This window comes from Peromyscus maniculatus, chromosome 12 (genome assembly GCF_049852395.1).
Source record: "Peromyscus maniculatus bairdii isolate BWxNUB_F1_BW_parent chromosome 12, HU_Pman_BW_mat_3.1, whole genome shotgun sequence".
In the NCBI taxonomy this organism is placed as follows: Eukaryota; Metazoa; Chordata; class Mammalia; order Rodentia; family Cricetidae; genus Peromyscus; species Peromyscus maniculatus.
In genome coordinates this window covers 17,735,880-17,756,173 of record NC_134863.1, presented here as the reverse complement: position 1 = coordinate 17,756,173, position 20,294 = coordinate 17,735,880, and the positions used below count along the sequence as shown (strand labels likewise).

The 20,294-nt window shown below is 42.3% G+C and overlaps 1 protein-coding gene across 1 annotated transcript; it reads left to right on the top strand.

Moving 5' to 3' along the window:
• Window positions 1-1,400: 1,400 nt before the first annotated feature.
• On the top strand, window positions 1,401-17,862 carry Cldn1 (claudin 1). The gene is made up of 4 exons (XM_006985087.4): window positions 1,401-1,881; window positions 10,481-10,645; window positions 13,524-13,608; window positions 15,282-17,862. The coding sequence occupies exons 1-4, from the start codon at window positions 1,659-1,661 to the stop codon at window positions 15,442-15,444; spliced, it is 636 nt and encodes a 211-aa protein (XP_006985149.1). The 5' UTR covers window positions 1,401-1,658; the 3' UTR covers window positions 15,445-17,862.
• The last annotated feature ends 2,432 nt before the right edge of the window (window positions 17,863-20,294 follow it).

Sequence of the window (20,294 nt, the reverse complement as noted above, 5' to 3'; positions counted from 1 at the left end):
CGGGAGAAGATTCCGTCTGCACTCAGAGTCGTACAGCCTGCAGACCCGGGGCCTGAGGATACCAGCCTAACGCAGCCTTGCCTATAGGTCTTGCTGAGAGATCCTCGGCGTTTTGGAAAAGCTGGGGGAAAGCCAGCACTTGTTTTAATCTCAGGATCTCCAGATAAAGCTGCCTTGACATTACTGCTCCCTAAGTCTCTGAGCACCCCAGGTCTTTATCCCTAAACATTGACAAAGTAGGTCGGAAAAGAAAACAGCCAGCTGGGAGTGAGCAAGCGAGGTTGGGCTTCTTTCTGTTTGCAGTTTCCTTAGCATCCCTGGGCACCCCCTGTTTCTTATTCGTGTGTTTATTTTGGTCCCCGTGTTTTTATGAAAGTCATAGCTTCCCTTCCAGCTGCACTCACACCGCATACAAAATAACAGTCGAGAAAACATTTTAATTATTCTCAACCACAACGTGGGCTTCTGAGCAGCAACAAACAAGAGAGCCTTAGACACCCGGACAGGGAGGCTGGAGGCTGCCCGCATCAATGCCTGGGGAGGTGAGGTGGCATAGCCATTCCTGCCAGGTCCAGAGGCAGAGCCCAGGCCCTGCTTCCTCCTTCCCCTGGCAGGGACTGGGTGAATTTGCTGAATTCCATCTGATAACTTGTCGCTGGCCAGGCGCCTTAGATAAGAAGTTGCTATGCTAAGCAAATTGCTTTTAGGAAAAGGTAGGAGTGTGTGTGTGTGTGTGTGTGTGTGTGTGTGTGTGTGTGTGTGTTAGGTGTAGGGGATAGTGGACAGTATTTTTAGGAGGATAGAAATTCAAAAGACATCTTTTTTTTTTCCTTCAACTGAAAATGTAGTGGGGAACCCACAGAACTGGGAACTAAGTCCTGGATGTGCCAGACACCTGCCGCGTGACACTCTCTGGGTAGCATTTCCCTTATGTATAAAGTGTCAAGATCTCCACAAGGCCTCTGGGAGAAATAGAAGAAATCCAATGGAGTGGTTTTGAGGAGCAGAAAGGGACAGGGGGCCCCAAAAAAGAAAGGAGAAGCTAATTAAAGAAGAGGAAAGGTGCCCGAGGGGGCAGGGAGTACAGAGTTAGATGTGTTCCTGAGTTGGTTACTGGAAAGATATTAAAAGTGAAAATCGGTTTCTGGCTCCCTCCATTTTTTCACCTTTATACATTTTTTAGTATTTACAGACACGGCAATTTTTGTGTGTGTGTGTGTTAACTACGGAGTGAAAGGAAGAAAGCGCATGAGAGAAGAGAAAGGGAGCAGGTAGGGATGCCTGATTCTCTTCAGGTCGTCCCCAGGTCGCCCACAGGACATCCCCCACCACCGGAGAGGTGGCCCGGCGCTCCTCCTGGGTACTGGGCCGTGAAACCGCCAGGGGGAGCCGCATGCCGGGAGGGGCGGAGCTGCTTTAAATCGCCGCGCCGGGCGGTTCTGCATCTCAGAGAACTCTGCCACTTCTCGCTTCCACACTCCGCCGCCGCCGACCCGGACCAGAAGCCAGGAGCCTCGCCCGCAGCCGCGCAGGGAGCAGGGGTCCTAGCCATAACTTGATCGCCCGAGACCCCGCCACCTTCGGGAGCCCAGGTGTGCACTTGCAAACTCCGCCTTCTGCACCTGCCGCCTGAGCCCGCGCGAGCCTGGGACCGAGCCATGGCCAACGCGGGGCTGCAGCTGTTGGGCTTCATCCTGGCCTCGCTGGGATGGATCGGCTCCATCGTCAGCACCGCCTTGCCCCAGTGGAAGATTTACTCCTATGCTGGGGACAACATCGTGACCGCCCAGGCCATCTTCGAGGGGCTGTGGATGTCCTGCGTCTCGCAAAGCACCGGGCAGATCCAGTGCAAAGTCTTCGACTCCTTGCTGAATCTGAGCAGTGAGTGCATCCCCACCCCTCCACCCCCCACCCCTCGCAACGACCCCCATCCCTGGCCTCAGAGTCCCATTTCTCTGGAGTAGCTTCATTCACCCCGGAGTTGTCCTGTGATTATATGGGGCTGCCCTCTCTAAGTTGGTCAAGGCTTCTGAGCATGTGCTCTGTCATGAGGAAGCAAAGAGAACCCGAGCCTCAGGTCAAAGCCCTAGATTTGCCACTAAGTCCATGCTTGGCACTTTCTGCCCTTCTGGGTGTGATTTGGCCTCAAATTCCAATCTGGGTGGGTGGAGAATGGGAGAGTGAAGACCACAGTTGGAATTCGGACTCTTGGGCCGCTTCTGCACGTTCTAATGGAGTTTGGGCAAGAAAACTGGTATACTTTGGGCAGGTTTCAAGCCTTCAAAGTTAGGTAGATGATTCGGAGATATCAAGTAAGGAACTTTCTGACTCTTGTGTCAAGGCGTTCCCTAGGTACAGCGAAGGTTCAATCTTTGTGTCTTTTGGCTTTTTCTCCCTGAAGAACCTCTTGAGATCCTCCCCACAAAAGTTGGCATTCCAGCCTAGGGTCTGAAGAAGAGGCAGCTTGTTCAGTCTAAGTGTAGAACGAGAAGGCCGGTGGCATGTGGGGAGGGGGGGGGGTCACAGAAGAGAATGGTTCTGAATAACCTGGCCAGTATGGAAAGAGAAAGGTACAGAAGGAGGCAGCCTAGTGGGTGCCACTGACAGAGGCAGACACAGCTGGGAAGAGGCTGGGGGTGGGGGGATGGGAGGGAGAAAGGGTTTTCCCATGCTGTCCCTTCTGCAAAGCGATCTCCATGTAATGGAGGATCTCTCCTCATACATGAAGTTAGAAAGGTATATATAGACAGAAATATTTCTACAGGTCCTGGGGAAACAGATAAAATGCCTTCACCTTCACGTTTAGGTAAAATTTCTGAGTGCTTTATCAGAAAGTCATTACATTCCCACCCAGGTAATACCATTTGTGGCTGTTTTCCTCTTCCTCCTGCTGGAGAAACCACACTGGCGGTCCCACAGGAGGACCTCCCTTAGCCTTTGCCTAAACAAAGCTATCCCACAGTCCTCTGGGAGTGCTGGAGCGAACAGTGCTGGCATTGTCCCTGTTCTCTCGGGGTGCAGCTCTTCACCCAGCCCCGCAAAGGCACGTCATTTCACAGTTATGGGAACTGCCACCACTCAGCTGGACAGCCTGAGTACCTGTAGAATTTAGTCAGCCAGTGTGGTTTTGTCTCCGCATCTGGACACCTATGTCAAAAGTAATCTACTAATTTGCTAACTGTGTGTTGCTTATTCCCCTCCTGGATACACTCGGGCTGTTAACAAGTGGGAAATAATGAACGTACTGGTGGGAAGAGAAACGCATTTAAGGAAATGGTGCCAGGCACTTTCAGAACTGTACTATGGAACTGTCGGATGAGACGTGTTATGGACAAGTTCAGAGAGCTTCCCTGCCAGTTTTGTTCTTCTGATCCAAATTCTTCATTTCATCAGGTTGAACTTCCTCAAATGGCCGGGTAGAATAATGGTCCGTGCAGCAAATACTCAGATCATCCCTCCCCAGAATACTATATGAAATGTTTTATTATAATTTATCCCTTGCTGATGTAGTTATTATATTCCTTAAAACTGTGACAAAAGCAGTAAATATCCTTCCGTCACAGGCATTTTCAGAAACTGCCTGTTTGTCAAGTTGTTTTAGCGGAGAACAGCTTCCGACTTCTGTTTTGGTTAAAGCCATAGTTTATTCAAGATGGAGCTCAGCAACCTCTTTTCCCCAAACCAATTCCAAGGAGCGTGAGCCTTGACTCATACCTTCTCTCCCAGCTGAGCAGTGATTCACTAAGGTACCTTTGGACTAGACCCAGAAAACTTGTCTCTGTTTCTCCACCTGAGCTGCGGTGTTCACGCCCACCTGATGAAGAGATCTGGTTGGTGATTCACTGGCTGGTTTTGGTGTAGTTCCATGACGCCTAGAGATGAAAAGGTTTATTCAGTGCGTGTGTGTGTGTGTGTGTGTGTGTGTGTGTGTGTGTGTGTGTGTGTGTAGTGTGGCTCGTGAAGGTTACCTCTCACAGGATGCTTTGAGGTGAGAAGCACTGCTATAGGTTTCCTAAGATTATACTTTTGAACTTCGCCAGCAGAGCCCCCCTCACCTAAGGATCAAGATAGAGTGTGTCAGCATTTTGTAACCAGACATTCCAGGCTGCTTCTTCTGTTGTATCTGGTATCAGTTGTGAAAAACACATGACCTTTACACAATGTGTGTAGGAAGTGTAGTATTATTACACCCCATAGAGAACCACTATATACAGCAGAAAGAGGCTGTATTGTATGTAGTTTCGACCAAACAGTTTGTGAAAATGTAACTGATAAATTTCCTGGAGAAGCAATTGTTACACCATGAATTATGGTCTATAACAGCTAAGACCGATTTTATCTCCCTGCACGTGGCATTTCTAGAGTGATGACGCTTGTAGCTGAAATTTAGACATACAAAGGAGAGGACCAGGTGCAGCTGTAGTAGACTTTTTTTTGCCTACTTTACACATCTCTCTTGGTTTTGATTTCATTCCCAACATCGTGGGAAGCCAGTTGCCTGTTTAGCTAATTGCTTCTGCTTGCTTCATTTTAATAGCCAAAGACAGGGCTTTCCCGGGAGGCTGCATGTTGGGAGGTATCAAAGCAGAGAAGAAGTAAGCATTTTTGTAGGAATGCTGTTGTGAAGATCCAAGCACCAGACAAATGGGAGGTTATGCTAGACTCTCTTTAAGTCTCATCTAGCCCTGAACTTCTGTAATTTGTTTATAAGCTACCCCAGCCTGTTGAACTTGCTCTGCATGAATCCACATGTGTGTAGGTGTGCTTAATGAGTATTGGTTGTCATGAGGTTTCCCAGCACTCTCACCATGATGTCAGGCTCAATCAGAGGACTGAAATCACTGACTTGGATGTCTGTGCAGCACAAGCAGAGAGGACAGGCTTCTCTTCTCCAGACTCCTCTCTGCTGCTAAATAGTGAACATTCAGAAAAGCCATGCGTGTGCAGAGTGCGACACAAATAAAGCAAGAGCCGAGACTCAAAATGAGAACACATTGAGTTCCTGCCCCAGTTTGCACTGTCCAGGGAGAGCTACTTGATCTCCCCAGACTCAGGTGGATTCAGCACTTGTAAACTAGGCCAGAGTAGGAGGCATAGACGGATGAATCAAAGGTCCACTCATCGAGTCAGCAAACCGGAGCCTGGCTCTATTTTCACTTATAGGGAAATGCAGCAAAGACTCTAGCTGGTGTCAGTTTTCTTTGTTACTAACTTCAGTGATGAAAGAAGAAAAAGCAAGTGACATAGCACAGGTTTCCTAGATCGGAGTGATAACAGTGTCATGGAAAAAGTTATCTGGGGTGGGGAGCGAGTGGGAGAGGTTGGAGGGAGGAGGAAAGGGCAGTGGGAAAATGATGTAATTATATTTTAATAAGAACAAATAGTGCCACGGAAACAGTAATCCAGGACATACATTTACTCATGAGCCATTCTGAAAATGAATGTTAGGTTTTAAAAGAGAGAGCAAAACTTCTCAGGATTCCCTGAGTGGTGCCAGGCCCTCATCCTCCAGGACTGCTTGGACCACTGATTTAACTTACGTGCTGACATCACACGTAGTCCACCCGCTCACACACCTGTGAAACAGAAATGCAACAAGGCACATGTAAAACTTTGAACACCGGGAAAATTGAAAGCCGTGGTAATTGAAAACTCCACGGCAGTGTACTCTGATAGTCTGCATAAACTCTGATAGTCTGTGAAAGAGAAAGGGCCTTTTTTCTCGAGTCACACAGCAGGCAGTTACCTTATCCCTGAACACTTATTAGGACCATATGAGAGCAGAAATACCATTAAAATCTGGCTTGCTCATGATACATAGAGCACAGGGTAGGAATGGTAATGGGGTATAGTGCAGAGCATGCGCAGTGCCAAGAATTTATGGGGATTCTACTGCTTGGAGAGAATGTCTTTAAAGTTTAGAGGGGGAATATCCCCTGCCTGTCTATGCTTGTCTTTGCAAACTTTGATTAAAATAACTGTAGTAGAAGGGTAGAGTCTAACTCATTTCTTGTCTTATAAGTAGAGATCTTTGTAAGTATTTTTTTAATTATACTTTCAGGTTGAGAGTGGTGAGAACTCCTTAGGGGGTCTTTAAGCTGCAGATTTTTCAATCTGGCTGAGTGTAATTAAAAGGCTGCCTTCCTGTTTACTGCTGGATAATGCTCAGAAACAATAGTGTAACTTTTCCAATATTTGCTAGCCAGGTTCTCCATACACAACTTTAGTTAAAATGTTATAGAGCTAGCTACAAATTTAAAGGCCCAAGGAAGAAATATAAGTGCTCCTAGGCATAGTGCAATAATATATGCATGTATTTCTGCTCCAAATATTATTTTGTAGCATTCATACTTCACTACCAACTTCTATGTTCTGCCTTCCTCGTTCTGTTGAGAGAGAAATGCCATAACAAGAGTTCATGGAATACAGAACTTAAAAGCTGTATCAAGTTAAGGGAAAAGTATAGTTTTTTCCCTTCTGCATGAATTTCTAGCATTTTGTAGCCTAACTTAAGCCTAGCTTTACATACCAAAATTCCAGCATCTCTGGACCCTCAAAGGAAGTATTTGTCAAATAAATATGATTTTGAAGATTTAGCTTAACATAAGTATGTACTTTCTATATCACATTATCACCAGTTTTTAAAAGTAAAGGCGTCCTTCTAGTCCAAGCTCAATGAGAACAGATTGAATGATGCATGTGATTGGCTGGGAAGTGTGAGCAGTGCTTTACATTCGGCCCCTCTTGCCACTCACTCCTACAAAGTTTAGGTCTCTGATTTGAGTGACTTCTGCAAGACCTTCATTGGAAAGAATTCACTCAGTCCAGCTGAGAATGGATCTCCACGCCAAATGGTCACAATCTTAGATAGAACAATTGTTTCTTTGTCTGACTTGTAATCCGTCATTATAGGTGCCCAGCTAGTAAGTTTTCATGCTGTTACAATTTTCCACCATTGTTTGTGGTGTACCGGAAAGCTTGTGTTATTTTATACTTTCTGCACATACATTATGGTTAGGAGTTATCCAATGTCTCCATTTGATGCTAGTCTAATGTAAAATGGAAGATAATTTATAATTCTATGGCTTCCAGGTGTAAATGGAAAATGTTGCTTTGCAAAACAACATTTTATTATGTACTGCTTTATCATGTTTTATAATAAAAATAAGGCCCCTCATCTCTATGTTTTTGCAGTTACAAAATATATTGTCCATTGGCTCCACATCTGTGTGTTGAACACTATAAGAAAGGGAAGCATTGTAGCATTGTTAGCAAGCATGGGATAAGAGTATCTGTCATTTCTCCTTAACTTTTTGCAAAAGTAGTAAATAAAAAGGAATGGCATGAAGCATAGAGCCTTCTTGATAATTGAAAGATGACAATTGTGTGAATATTTGATAATTGTAAGTGGATGCAGATGGCATGTCCATAAGCTATACCTGGTGCTCTTTGAATAGAAAACTAGATGTTTCATAAACACCTTAAGTGGAAGTCCTCGGGACTTTCCTCTTTATACCACAGCAGGGCTGTGATTCCGAGGAAAATTTTCTACTGGTCATGTGAACAGCTTCAGTTCCTAGTAATGCCATGGGCATGGAACATGGCTTTGATCCCATCCTTGAGATTGATGCTCAGGAGGCTCCTCCTGAAGGATGTCTTGTGCCTAGTACTCAGCCCTGTGGGGCTGCTGGCCTGTGCTTTGATTTCATGAGTGGATTAGAATGACTATTACATGGACTAAGTCTGATTGGAAGATGTGTAACAAGCACAACTTCCAGAGAGATCAAAGACACCAATGTAAGTCATTCATAGAGAGTCAATAAACAAATAAATGTGACAAAATAGAGAGGATGTGCCTGAGACAGAAGAGGCTATCTACCTCTGTGAAGGGCTACCATAGCATTAGTGTTTTCTAATTATATTGTTTCTTCACTAAAGGTAAAAGTCAGGTCACCGCGCCTTAGGATCCTCCAATAACTTCTCATTATTTGGAATAGACTCTGAACTCATGACCACAGCCTACAAAGCTTTGATGTATGTGTATGATGTGTAGTGTATATGTTTGCATATGTATGTATATGTGATACACACACACACACACACACACACACACACACACACACACCATCTGCCAACCTTGGTAAACATCATGGCACTCCACCATTTATCATTTATCTGTAGGATCACCAGGTGCCCCAGTTTACTCAAGATCCAGGGCCTTCTTAGGATGCTGAACTTCTCATTTAAAATACAGAGTATCCTGGGCAAACAAGCAGGAGTGGTCACCCTATCCTCCATCACATAGATCCCTTTATTGACTGCAGCATCTTCCCAAAATGTTTTCCTTCTGAGCTGAACACTGAAACCAAATCCAAGATCTGTGTTTTATAAGATCGTAATGATTTAGTTTTTCATTTTTCTAGTAGGTGACGGTTGCTCTTGCAACCACTGCTAATGAATCAGAAGGAAGTGAACACCTTAAGTGGAAGTCCCTCAGGACTTTCCTCTTCATACCACAGCAGGGCTGTGATTCTGGGGAAAGTTTTCTACTGGTCATGTGAACAGCTTCAGTTCCTAGTAATGCTGTGGGCATGGAACATGGCTTTGATCCCATAGCTCCTACGTCACCCTGGAACTCTGCAAGAAGTGCGCAAGAGAGGTGCGCATATGTGCTTATTGAACACTTATGAGCAGATGAATTTGACGGAAGAGGCAGAGAGTGTACTGTTGAGTATTTTATTTTTTTATAATTTGATTTAATAGTACATATCAGCCATGGATTCCCCTGTCCTCCTCCCGCTCCCCCTCCCTCCCCCCAGCCCACCCCCACCCCCCCATTCCCATCTCCTCCAGGGCAAGGACTCCCCTGGGGATTCAGCTCAACCTGATAGATTCAGTCCAGGCCGGTCCAGTCCCCTCCTCCCAAGCTGAGCAAAGTGTCCCTGCATAGGCTCCAGGTTCCAAACAGCCAGCTCATGCACTAAGGTCAGGTCCCAGTCCCACTGCCTGGGTGCCTCCCAAACAGTTCAAGCTAATCAACTGTCTCACTTATCCAGAGGGCCTGAGCCAGTTGGGGGCTCTTCAGCTATTGGTTCATAGTTCATGTGTTTCCCCTAGTTTGGCTATTTGTCCCTGTGCTTTTTCCAATCTTGGTCTCAACAATTCTTGCTCATACAATTCCTCCTCTTTCTCACCGATTGGACTCCTGGAGTATTTTGATGAAAGAGTAAAAATTGCTTCCAAATATTGCCGAAATACTGTGAAAATACATTTGATCCCATTTAGACAGGGATTAATGTGATTCTGCCATCTATTGCAATAACAAGGATAGAAACTGGTGTTAGTGAAAACTCCGTGGTGTTCCAGAGGTGTTTGTTTTGAATTTGAATTGGTAACCTAACTGCTCAATCTTGAACATGTGAAGACTAGGCTTGTGTACACATTAAATATTGGGGCTGCCATCATCGTAGTCACCTCTGAAGACCAGCAAGGAGCGAACTGTTCTAACTCACTGGATAGAGATATTGTCCCTCATATTCCATGAAATACAAATATGGCCCTAAAGAGTATTAGGTAGTTTTTCCAAGATCCTAGTTTGTTGCAAATACCTTCCATTTCATGTATTAAGGCTGTAAGTCAATGATGTTTAGTTGAAAAAGGAAATAAATCTGTAATTTAAAGATCTTCTAACCAATGTACGCCCCCCCCATATTGTTATACCATAATGTTGGCTTTCAGCTTTTATTCTTTAGGAAACACACTGGCTCAGTCTCTCAAACCTGACTCTGTCTCTCATGATAACACAACAGAACAAAGATAAGAACGAGAACTTTAGAAAATTGGTAGAAACCTGAGAAATACAAGTTGGAGTTATTATCTCTGACATTATAACATGAGGATTTTGTAGTTTTAAAAACTGGTGGTGTCATTATCTGTGAATCAACTGCTCTGCTCCAAGTTACCTTCTTAAAGATTGCCTTAACACTAATATTCTAGAAGGTTATATCCTTTCCCACTGAACTTATAACTAGGGATAAAATGTTGCTTATCTAGCCATGATCATCTCTGAAAAAAATCTCATTTATCATCCATAGTCACTTGTTTTTTCCTGAAGGTTAAATATAGTCTAAAACTAGGGACTAGTACTAAATATGTGTTTTAAGCCATTTGATTGCAAATGGTGACCATGAAGGATAATATGTATGAATGTTAGTTCAGAATCTCAATACTCAGGTAGTAAGGATTACATATTCAATTCAATGAGACCTATTCAACTGATTCATTAATATTTTTTTTTAGTTGGTTTTGAGGTGAATAACTGAAGTCCTAGCCATCCTCCAGACTGTGCTCGTCTTCCTGGCAACAGTTCTGATGGCTACAGTAGAAGTGTCCCTTCTTTCCCTCCAAAGAACCCTCAAGTACATCTCATCTCCCACTGCTCCAAGCAGGATTTTTACATGTCCTAAATGTTTCCTCTCAGGTACTTTGCAGGCAACCCGTGCCTTGATGGTGATTGGCATCCTGCTGGGGCTGATCGCAATCTTTGTGTCCACCATTGGCATGAAGTGCATGAAGTGCTTGGAAGATGATGAGGTGCAGAAGATGTGGATGGCTGTCATCGGGGGCATTATATTTGTCGTTTCTGGTAAGAGAGACCCCTCCTTCTCCCTTGCCTACTTTTCTCAAGTGCGATTTGAATCTACTTTTCTAGTGTTTAGTTTTTTTTAGTTTATGTTAGATTCATTGTACTTGAAAAGTTTTGTTTGTTTGTTTGTTTGTTTGTTTTTGTTTCTGTTTTTCAAGACAGGGTTTCTCCGTGTAGCTTTGGAGCCTATCCTGAAACTCACTTTGTAGATCAGGCTTGCCTCGAACTCACAGAGACCCACCTGCCTCTGCCTCCTGAGTACAGGGATTAAAGGTGTGTGCCACCACACTCAGCTGTACTTGGAAAGTTTTAAAGTATCTTACCACTTGAGACTACTTTACAGATACTTTTAGGGCCTTACAGTCAGTTGGCTTTAGGGTTCTCAGTAAGAGTCAATGAAAAGTTGATTTGTGGACACTTGTCAGGTACAAGCACGAAGGACTTGGGTGCCCACTTGTTTCATAGTCCCAGACTCTTCAGATTTAGAAAGATGTCTGACACTTAGCAAAGAGTCTGGACCAATTTTATGTGATTCAGAATATGCTCTTTGGTAGCTATAGTTGTGGTACATGTGATCCTAGCATGAGAGAGATGATTGCAGGGAAATGTGGAGTTCAAGGTCACTCTCAGCCACATAAGACACACACACACACACACACACACACACACACACACACACACACACACCACATTAAAAAGGACCTTAGAAAATGTTAATAATGTGTTTCAGTATATCTAGGTACAGAACATAGAAAAGACTAAGAAAATATGAATAGTATGTTAATGATACTGGATTGGGAAAAATGGGATTGGAGACAGTAGAGAAAGATAAAGGTAACCTTGTAGATGGGCAGAGCGAATTCCACAATAAACATGATGTGCTCATGGATCAGAAAGAATATAGGTCAAGTGGGGTGTAGCAAATGGAATATTGACAAGGCAGGGTGTAGGGTTAGCTGAGCTAAGGAAGAAAACAGTACAGGAAAGGATGTGAAAACTGTTGACAAAATAGGTTATGTGTCACACAGTAAACAAGTAACATTTTCTGCTTTATTCAAATGTTGACTGGCACGTTAGGTTATATGTTTGAGGAACAGAGAAATCTGAATGATGGACACCATTTCAGAACTTTCTAAGGATATGTTAAATATGATAGAAATTATATTACAGGTATCCTATTGATTATGTTCATATGTAGACACTATATAGTACATAGATTGAGCCACAGGCTACTGTATAGATCCCATGTGTTATATGTATGTAATAATCGATTACACTGGTGAAGAAGCTACTAAAAATAAGAATTAGATTTTATTTCTTTATTTCCCTCATTGGCAGAAGACCAGTGGAGGGTGTAGATCCAGCATAGTTTGTGACTCTGCTAAAGATGTGGTTCAAGTGACCAGATGCTCCATTTGTCCAAATACCATTAGCTCCTACCTGAAAAGACATGAACAAATTTTTATTCCTAACAACTTAAAATTACACCAAAGACTGTATTGTATCATACCAAACCCATCCCCACAATTCCCACAAATACCACAGACATACATGATTCCAAGTGCAATCTAGGATGGCCTCCGAAGTCCAGGTGGCCAGATCAAGAGCATGTGCATCATCAGTTTACACAGGCACCCAAAATGATCTTATGTGCCATCAAATACTATAAAGAGAAGTTACTTGTTTTCTTTTTAAATTAGTTTTGGATTTGACAGTTTTATGTACATTTATTATATGAATCATGGTATGTTGAAGTGTATGTATATTCTATAATGAATAAATTAAATTATATGTATGTTTTGCCTCAGATTTTATTTCAGCCACTGTAGCATAGCATTTCTTCTTCTCCTTCTCCTTCTTCTTTTTCTTCTCCTCCTCTCCCTTCCCCTCCCTCTCCCCTCCCCCCTCCTCCTCCTGCTGTTTATTTTTCAAGACAGGGTTTCTCTGTGCAGCCCTGGCTATTCTGGAACTGATTCTATACTCCAAACTGGCTTTAAACTCACATGGAGCCACCTGTCTCTGCCTCCCTAATGCACCACCTGGCTACCCTCTAGTATTTTTAAGGACCCTGTAGTTATTATATCATAAAAGAAATATCTCAAGCTTATTCTTAATTTCTACTTGAAAGTTTGTATCTTTTGATGAGTGTCTCTTTGGATAAAAATAAATGATGTGATTTAGACATCATATACACACTGGAATGAGTGACATTGCCAAACTCATTTCCTTTCATTATTGATTACAAAATATCATGAGTTCACTTATGTAAATCAGTCCAGTGTGTCACCTCCCAAAATGATTCTAGTGTTAGATATTGCCTTAAACCTGGGACAGAAAGAATCTGGATGATCTGGCCCATTCTGAGAGAGGGTCTACTTTCTGTGTTAGTTAGCTCTGATTTTGCTGCTAAACTAAAGCCTAAAAATTGAGTTTGAATTTGTCAAGAAGAATGTAGGAAGATTTTCATCTTACCTTTTATAAGCAGTTCTCTGCTAAAATGAACAAACATTTTTTAAAAAAGTAGTTTCATACACTAAACTACAGTACTGCAGAACCTTTGGCAGAGGTTTTGAATAAGATGGACCAGGTGAGTTGTTCTCCAAGAACACTATTAGTGCCAGTGGCCTTGGACTATAAATAAATAAGACATCATAAATAGCATAATCTAGGCCTAACTTCAATCTAATTTCTTTGTAATTCTTTGCAGAACAGTTGGAATAAATCATATCTAAGTCAAATTGATTTCCATAGTAATAAAATAAAATGTCAGCACTCTTGATGAGATTCAATTCTTATAGAATACAATTAGGTTTAATAGTCTGTGTTTTTGTGCTCAATGTCCCACAGTGATTAATGGCTTTGCTTTGAATTTCTGTAGGTCTGGCGACTTTAGTGGCCACAGCATGGTATGGAAATAGAATTGTTCAAGAATTCTATGACCCCCTGACCCCCGTCAATGCCAGGTAATGCTAGTCATGCATAAAACAGTTCATTCTCTGAAAAACAACCCTTTTTGTGTTCGGCAGACTCCTGTCAGTGCCTTAGTTTCTCAGAGTTGCTTTCGAGAATTGCATGGCAATCTATGTTGAACTTGCATACAGTTTAAATGACCTGTGACTCATGTTAGAATGAATTTGATAATTGCTTTAACAGCCAAGACTGATGACAAAATGCACTTCAAAGGAGAAATGTTCTAAGCTGGATTCTAGCCAACAACGTATCACATCTTTTTACTTCCCCGAATATGAACAAAAAATGCTAATGTATAGGACATGTTCTTCTTGAAATGTATTATGATGTTTCCAATACCTATGATCACTTGTAACTAATATACATGTTCATGATTTATTGAAAAAAAATTAGAACCACCATAGTGGTTAACAAATAATGCTTCATTCCCAATAGTATCCACATGAAACTATGATGTATTTTTCTAGTACATTCAGATGCCACTTTTAAATTTCGTGTTCCATTACTACTATAAAATTGACTTTACAAAGGTCACCTTTCTTAATAGTTCAAGTTTTGCAGGTTCAGGACTTGAGTCTTGGCTCTCAGGTAACAATGCTCTTTGATCAAGGACAAGGCTTATTGTCTCACTGTCTTCCCATCTATAAAGCTTAATAACCACATTCAAAGCTAGAATGTTAAGATGTAATTACTGTTTGTGAGTGCTAGGGTGAGCGAATGAAAAATTCCAGTGTTTGCAGAGATAAATGTGCATCTTTTTATACAGTCGCCCACATACAGAAGAACATAGGCTTCAGCAGTTGTTGGAGCCTAGCCCATCCTGTAAGATTTATGATGCAGGGACAGAAACTGCTGGAGGTCAATGGGCCGCATTTTCAGCAGAGTAATAATATTAGGAGTGCACGAGAAAGCATTTTACAAATTGCTGGGCTCTGTACGCTTGTTATTGTGTGATGGCACATTACCCTGAACACCCTCTAGGGAAGCAAGTGAGACAATCTGCTTTGAGGGAAGAAACAATGGGTGAGAGGTAGAACTGCTGGTCCAGAGCTGCAGCAATTGAGCATTGCATCAGGACTCAAGCCCTGTGACTTCTACAGCCAGCCCTTTTCTCTGTGTGATACCCATAGTCAGCCACAGGTTCCTCGTCCCAAGAATGTGGATTAATGTGTCCACCTGGCCTTTTTCAATCCGAAATCAGCCATGGGATATTCAAATGTCTATCTTTCAAAATATAAGCTTTTTATTTTAACTAGGTTCTCTGATCACTGATCATTTTTGTTATAGAAATGATTACTATTTGAGGGTAGTAGACTTTGTAAGCAGTAACCTAGGATTGTGACCCAGTCCTCACTTCTCAAGTGTCTAATCATCCTTTCCAAGCCTTCTTTTCTTGGAAAGGTCTTTGGAAATATTTATGTAATTAAATTGGTGTGTTGCATGTCATATTGCTAATGTACGCTTGCAAATTATTGATAATTACAATGTTAACATTATTTCATAAATGTGCTCACAAACAGCAGCTCCTGAGGGATCATCAGGTTATTTTTAATTATAAATATATATAAAATATATATTGCCATAATATATATAAATGTATTGCTATTGATTTTTTTTCCTTTTGCCAATGGTCCTCATAGCAGCACATTGCTGTCTTTTCTTTCAGGTATGAATTTGGCCAGGCCCTCTTCACTGGCTGGGCTGCTGCCTCCCTCTGCCTCCTGGGAGGTGCCCTACTTTCTTGTTCCTGTCCCCGGAAAACAACCTCTTACCCAACACCAAGGCCTTATCCCAAGCCGACACCTTCTAGTGGGAAAGACTACGTGTGACAGAGGCAAAGGGAAGAAATCCTGCTGGAGCAAATACAAAGTGGACATTGAAACTAGTATTGACATTAAGGCCTTAAACTGTTGACTATGGTGATCTGAGCTGTAGTATAACAAAAGGAAGCATATTTTTGTACATCCCTGTGCTCATGAGGGGCTTGGCTGTGCCTTACCATCTTTCCTGAGTACAGGAAGGAAGCCTTTCGCATTTGAACTGCTGCTTCCTACTGAGTAGTCCTACTCAAATTGGGGAAGGGTGCTCCTTAAACGTGTATAAATATGTATATATACATATTTTCTATTAAAACATAGACAGTTAAAAACCTCTTATTCTCCTCATATTGGTACCAGCATACTTAAAAATGACTAAAATACAGACAATTCCATATTGACTAAATAAGCCTACTGATCTGCTTTTCTTTCTTTCTGTGAACATGTGATCAATCAAATATCACCCCCTCATCAGCAGTTAGCATCCTTGCCCTAAGACCAAACTTCCTTATGAAGTCTGACTTCATTCCCTTTCCCATGTGTACTCTTCACAACAACATATTTAAATTTCTTTTTTTTTTTTTTTTTTTACTCTGACAACAACTGCTTTTTCAGCCTGGTACTTTGAGGTTTGTTTCTAACTCCTGAATCTAATCACGAATTTCCCACCCAACCCACATTTGAAGCTTAAAACAAGTCTGAATCACTTAGCACATCCATTTCTGAGCTGTGGGAGCAAATCTTCTGGACAGCTGATGTTTTTCTGCTGACCTTCCCTCACGGTCCTTGCCCTTTGGTCTGTAGCTGTCTTGTTTGCTTTGAAAATATTTGTCTCACTGAGTGGCTGTACTGCTAACCCTGTTGTTGAAACAGTTTTATTGATTGCATTTTTCACGTACTTATTCACCATTCCATATCCTGCCAACTACGTTTTTCTCCTTTGCTCCTCAGCTATCTTGATTTCTCACATATAATTATCATATGGTTTAGCTCTTCTCTGGGAGGTGTGGTCTGTTTATCTGCACGAAGTGCTAGACTTGCAGGAGCGATAATATAGTGACAAATATTCTCTCTGTAGCTGTGAGCAATTTACAGTCTTTATACCTCTTTTCCCATCTGTCAAATTGGGATAATTACACTTAACCAGCTGGTAGAGGTAATGTGAGCATTAATTAGTTGATATGACTCTCATTCTTTGAACATGAAATATGCCTAAGTAGTGTTTTTCCTTGCTCAATTAGCAGTTTTGAAGTCACTGAATAAAATCTCCACACACGCCTTCACACTGTTCTGTATCTTTCTTTTTTCATGAGACTATTTCCTCTCCTTCAACTGTGCGTGGCCTCTTGTTGGTGCTGTTTCATTTTGGCAAGTGCTCTTATTATTCTAGTCTGTAGGAAAGGCCCTTCAGCAGAGCAAGAGGATGTAGTAGAAAGGGTGTTGACATTGACATTTTGAGACCTGGATTTGAATCTTGGTGCTATCACTTAAGGACTGACTTGGGCAAAGGCACTTGGTTGCCCTAAATGTGTTGCTACATCTATACAAGTTCTTTAATTCCTGCCCTGCCTATGTCACAGGATTCGAGAGGGGACACATGCAAACATGGCTTTATGAGGGGAAACATGTTGCTCTATAGTCATCAAGGAATTTAAGTTAATAAGTTTTATGGTTATTTTTTTAAACAACTGGAAAGAGAGAGTTGTTAATTGGGTCTCTTTCCTTAAGAAGTCTCACAAACAATGAGCTACTAAAGCTCACTAAGTTAAACTGATCCTAAGTCTTTAAAGTTTTTGTTGAGACAGTGTCTCAATCTGTGGCTCAAGCTGGCCAAGAACTTTTGTGTCATCCAGAGATTCTTGTGCGTCAGCTTCCCAGCTGTTGAGATGATATGCATGATCCCCCTGCTCCCCACAACATTACATCTTAATTTCATCAGTCTGTAACTAAGTAAATGTAATGAAGGAAATTGACAGTATGGACACTAAAGGAGTATGAAGTGCTCTTTGTGAAGTGATACTTTCAAAGTTGGATAGATGCTAGCAGTTTTAGAAGAGATTGTGAACATTTAGTGGTAAAACCACATGGAGAAAGTTATACAAAGGATGGAGTCATGTGGACTTGAACTATGTATGTTTTACTGTATTTCTGTGTGTAAAAGTAATCATACAAAGATCTTTTGTCACAATTCTGGTTCCTATTGATGGGTAATATAAATGCATACAAATAACGCTTGCCAAACTACACAGAGTTCTATATTCCAAAATAATCCCAAAGAAGTTTGATGTCAGAACTTACCCAGATTTGATATTTTTATACCCTACTACCAAACCTGGAAACAGACCAATTGATATTTGGGGGCTCCGATGGGAATTTGTATAAAGCATTACTCTTTTTCAATAAATTGTTGTTTTTTAGTGAAAAATAAAAGCTTAGTGGCTTTTTTTCTAATTGTGTATTCCAAAACTGGTAGTGTGCACAAGAATGGGATGCATGAGATAGGACCCTGCTCACTATGTGTTTTCAGAAAAGAGTCATGGTCCCAGGGGAGTTGGGGGATCCCTCTTTGGGGGGGTCTCTGTCTCATTATTAAAATAATTTAGAAACAGACTTTTAAAAAAGCTCAAGAACATTTTGTTTGTTTGCTTGCTTGTTTATTTGAGAGAAAAACAATTAACCAGACAAGGTACAAATCTTGACAGTTGTCAGGCAGAGGAAGATAGAAAGTGTGGAAGCCAAGCCTTTAAAGGGAAGCAGACAGGATCAGTCAATGAAGGAGGTCAACAAGCAGCCACATGGCGGATAAGCAGCCTCATTACAGAAGTGGATGGGGGCTTCAGAGAAAGAGTGGCACATCCCAGGGTGTCCCAGGATGACTTAGAAGAGTGGTCAGGCCACTTTGGTGCTGTGTGATGTGGACTTTGCAAAATACTGCATAAGGGAGGGGTTTCTGAGAGGGCTAAGTACATGAGTTCATTGAAGGGATAATTATTCCTCCCATCTCCATTGCATGCCTTTCAGTGTGAATCATCTTTCCTGAGGGGTGGTCTCTTGGTGGGGTGACTGCTAAGCCCAGCTAAATTAACTCTTAAGAGAGGAGACAATAGTATGTAATTTTCTAATCTTTGGAACAGATTAGAATGACATGTCTCCACCCAGGGCCAGAGATAGATTCTAGTCTTTTGACCAGAAAGAAATAGCTTTTCTTGAATGAGCCTCAACACAGCCATGATACCCATTCTTAACAGCCCCCCAAGATGACTATAACTTCCCCTGATCAAGAATCAAGACCCTAAAAACATTTAGGTTAGGAGTGGGTTAAAACTCACTTCCAAAGCTGTTCACCAGGAGGAACTAGTGTCTGACCTGTAGTTTCAGTCACACCCTCACATGTAGCCTCCAGGAAAAGGAGCTCATTTAGAAGAGAGATAACAAGAACCCAGGTCAGAAACCATAGCTGCTTTCTGACATCTCTGGCCTCCACCACAGACAGGCTAGAGATCATTTCCACCTCCTGACCAAGGAGAAGAATCAAACTCCTGCTTGCAGTATCTCTGCCCTAACTACCGGGCCTGTTTCTGTCTCATGTCCTCATCAATATTCACCTTGGCCTGTATTTCAAACATCTGTGTTGCTCCACTCACAAGGGTATGTATCTCTCCCAAATGGGGGTCCTCTCTAGGATGAAGACATAGTTACCAGGAGATGTCAGCATTCAGATATCTCCTAGTGCCCTGACAACGTCATCTTATGTAGAGTCTTCTTTAAGAGAAAATCCTTCCTTCTTCTCTCTCTTTCTTCCTTCCTCTCTCGACACAAGGTAGTGTGCACCTCCTCCCTTCCTGTCTTCCCTTTTCTCTTTCTCTGTTTCTCCTTCTCCTGTCCTCAGACCCTGCCCATTTTCTCTTTCTTCCCACCTTCCTTCCCCCCCTTAATGAAACTTTTCACACAGGTGCCATGTCTGTATGGTGTGAGTGATTTTCCACCCTGCCCCCTTGGCTACAACTCACCATGTCTGCATGGCCTGTCTCTCTCTCACCTGCTGTGGGGCACCTTGGTTCCACCCACCAAGGCCTCTTTCCCACCATTTTACAAAATGAGATGGTACTTAATTCCTTCCTTTCATCCATAGAAGGACATGCACCAATGGATGAAGAGTAAAAGACAGGGTTTGGAAATCTATTTATTTGTTTGTTTGTTTATTTATATAGTTTTTTTTCATTTATTTTACATATTGACCACAGTTTCCCCTCACTCCTTTCCTCCTGGTTCCCTCCCCCTATGACCTCCCTTCTATGACCCTTCCCCAACAACTTCTTCTCAGTCTCCATTCAGAAAGGGGCAGGCCTCCCATGAGAGTCAACAAAACATGGCCCATCAAGTTGAGGCAGGACCAAGCTCCTCCTCCTGCACCAAGGTTGAGTGAGACCACCCAGCATGGGGAATGGGTTCCCAAAAGCCAGCTCAAGTGCCAGGGACAGGTCCTGATCCCACTGCTGGGAGCTCCACAAACAGACCAAGGCATGCATAAAAAGTGCCTCTTAGGAATGCAAGTGATGAAATCATTGTTCCCTTGTTATCTTAGAGTATCAGTGGCTGAGAGCAGCTTTGTGGCCTCTCCCCAGGTAATTTTCATATGAATGAGACCAGGAGTGTGAGCACAAGTTTCAATTCTAATGGGCAGTCTCATGGTCCATGATGGGGAAGGGATGAAAACCATTGTCTGTCAGTTTGAATTCCCCTTCAGTTGAACAGATGCAGCAGCATCAATGCCTTGCTTGCACAACATTTAAATTCCAAAGGTGAGATCCAGGGCAATGAAGTTTGAAGAAATAAAATATGAAGAACATGAGGGAAATTTG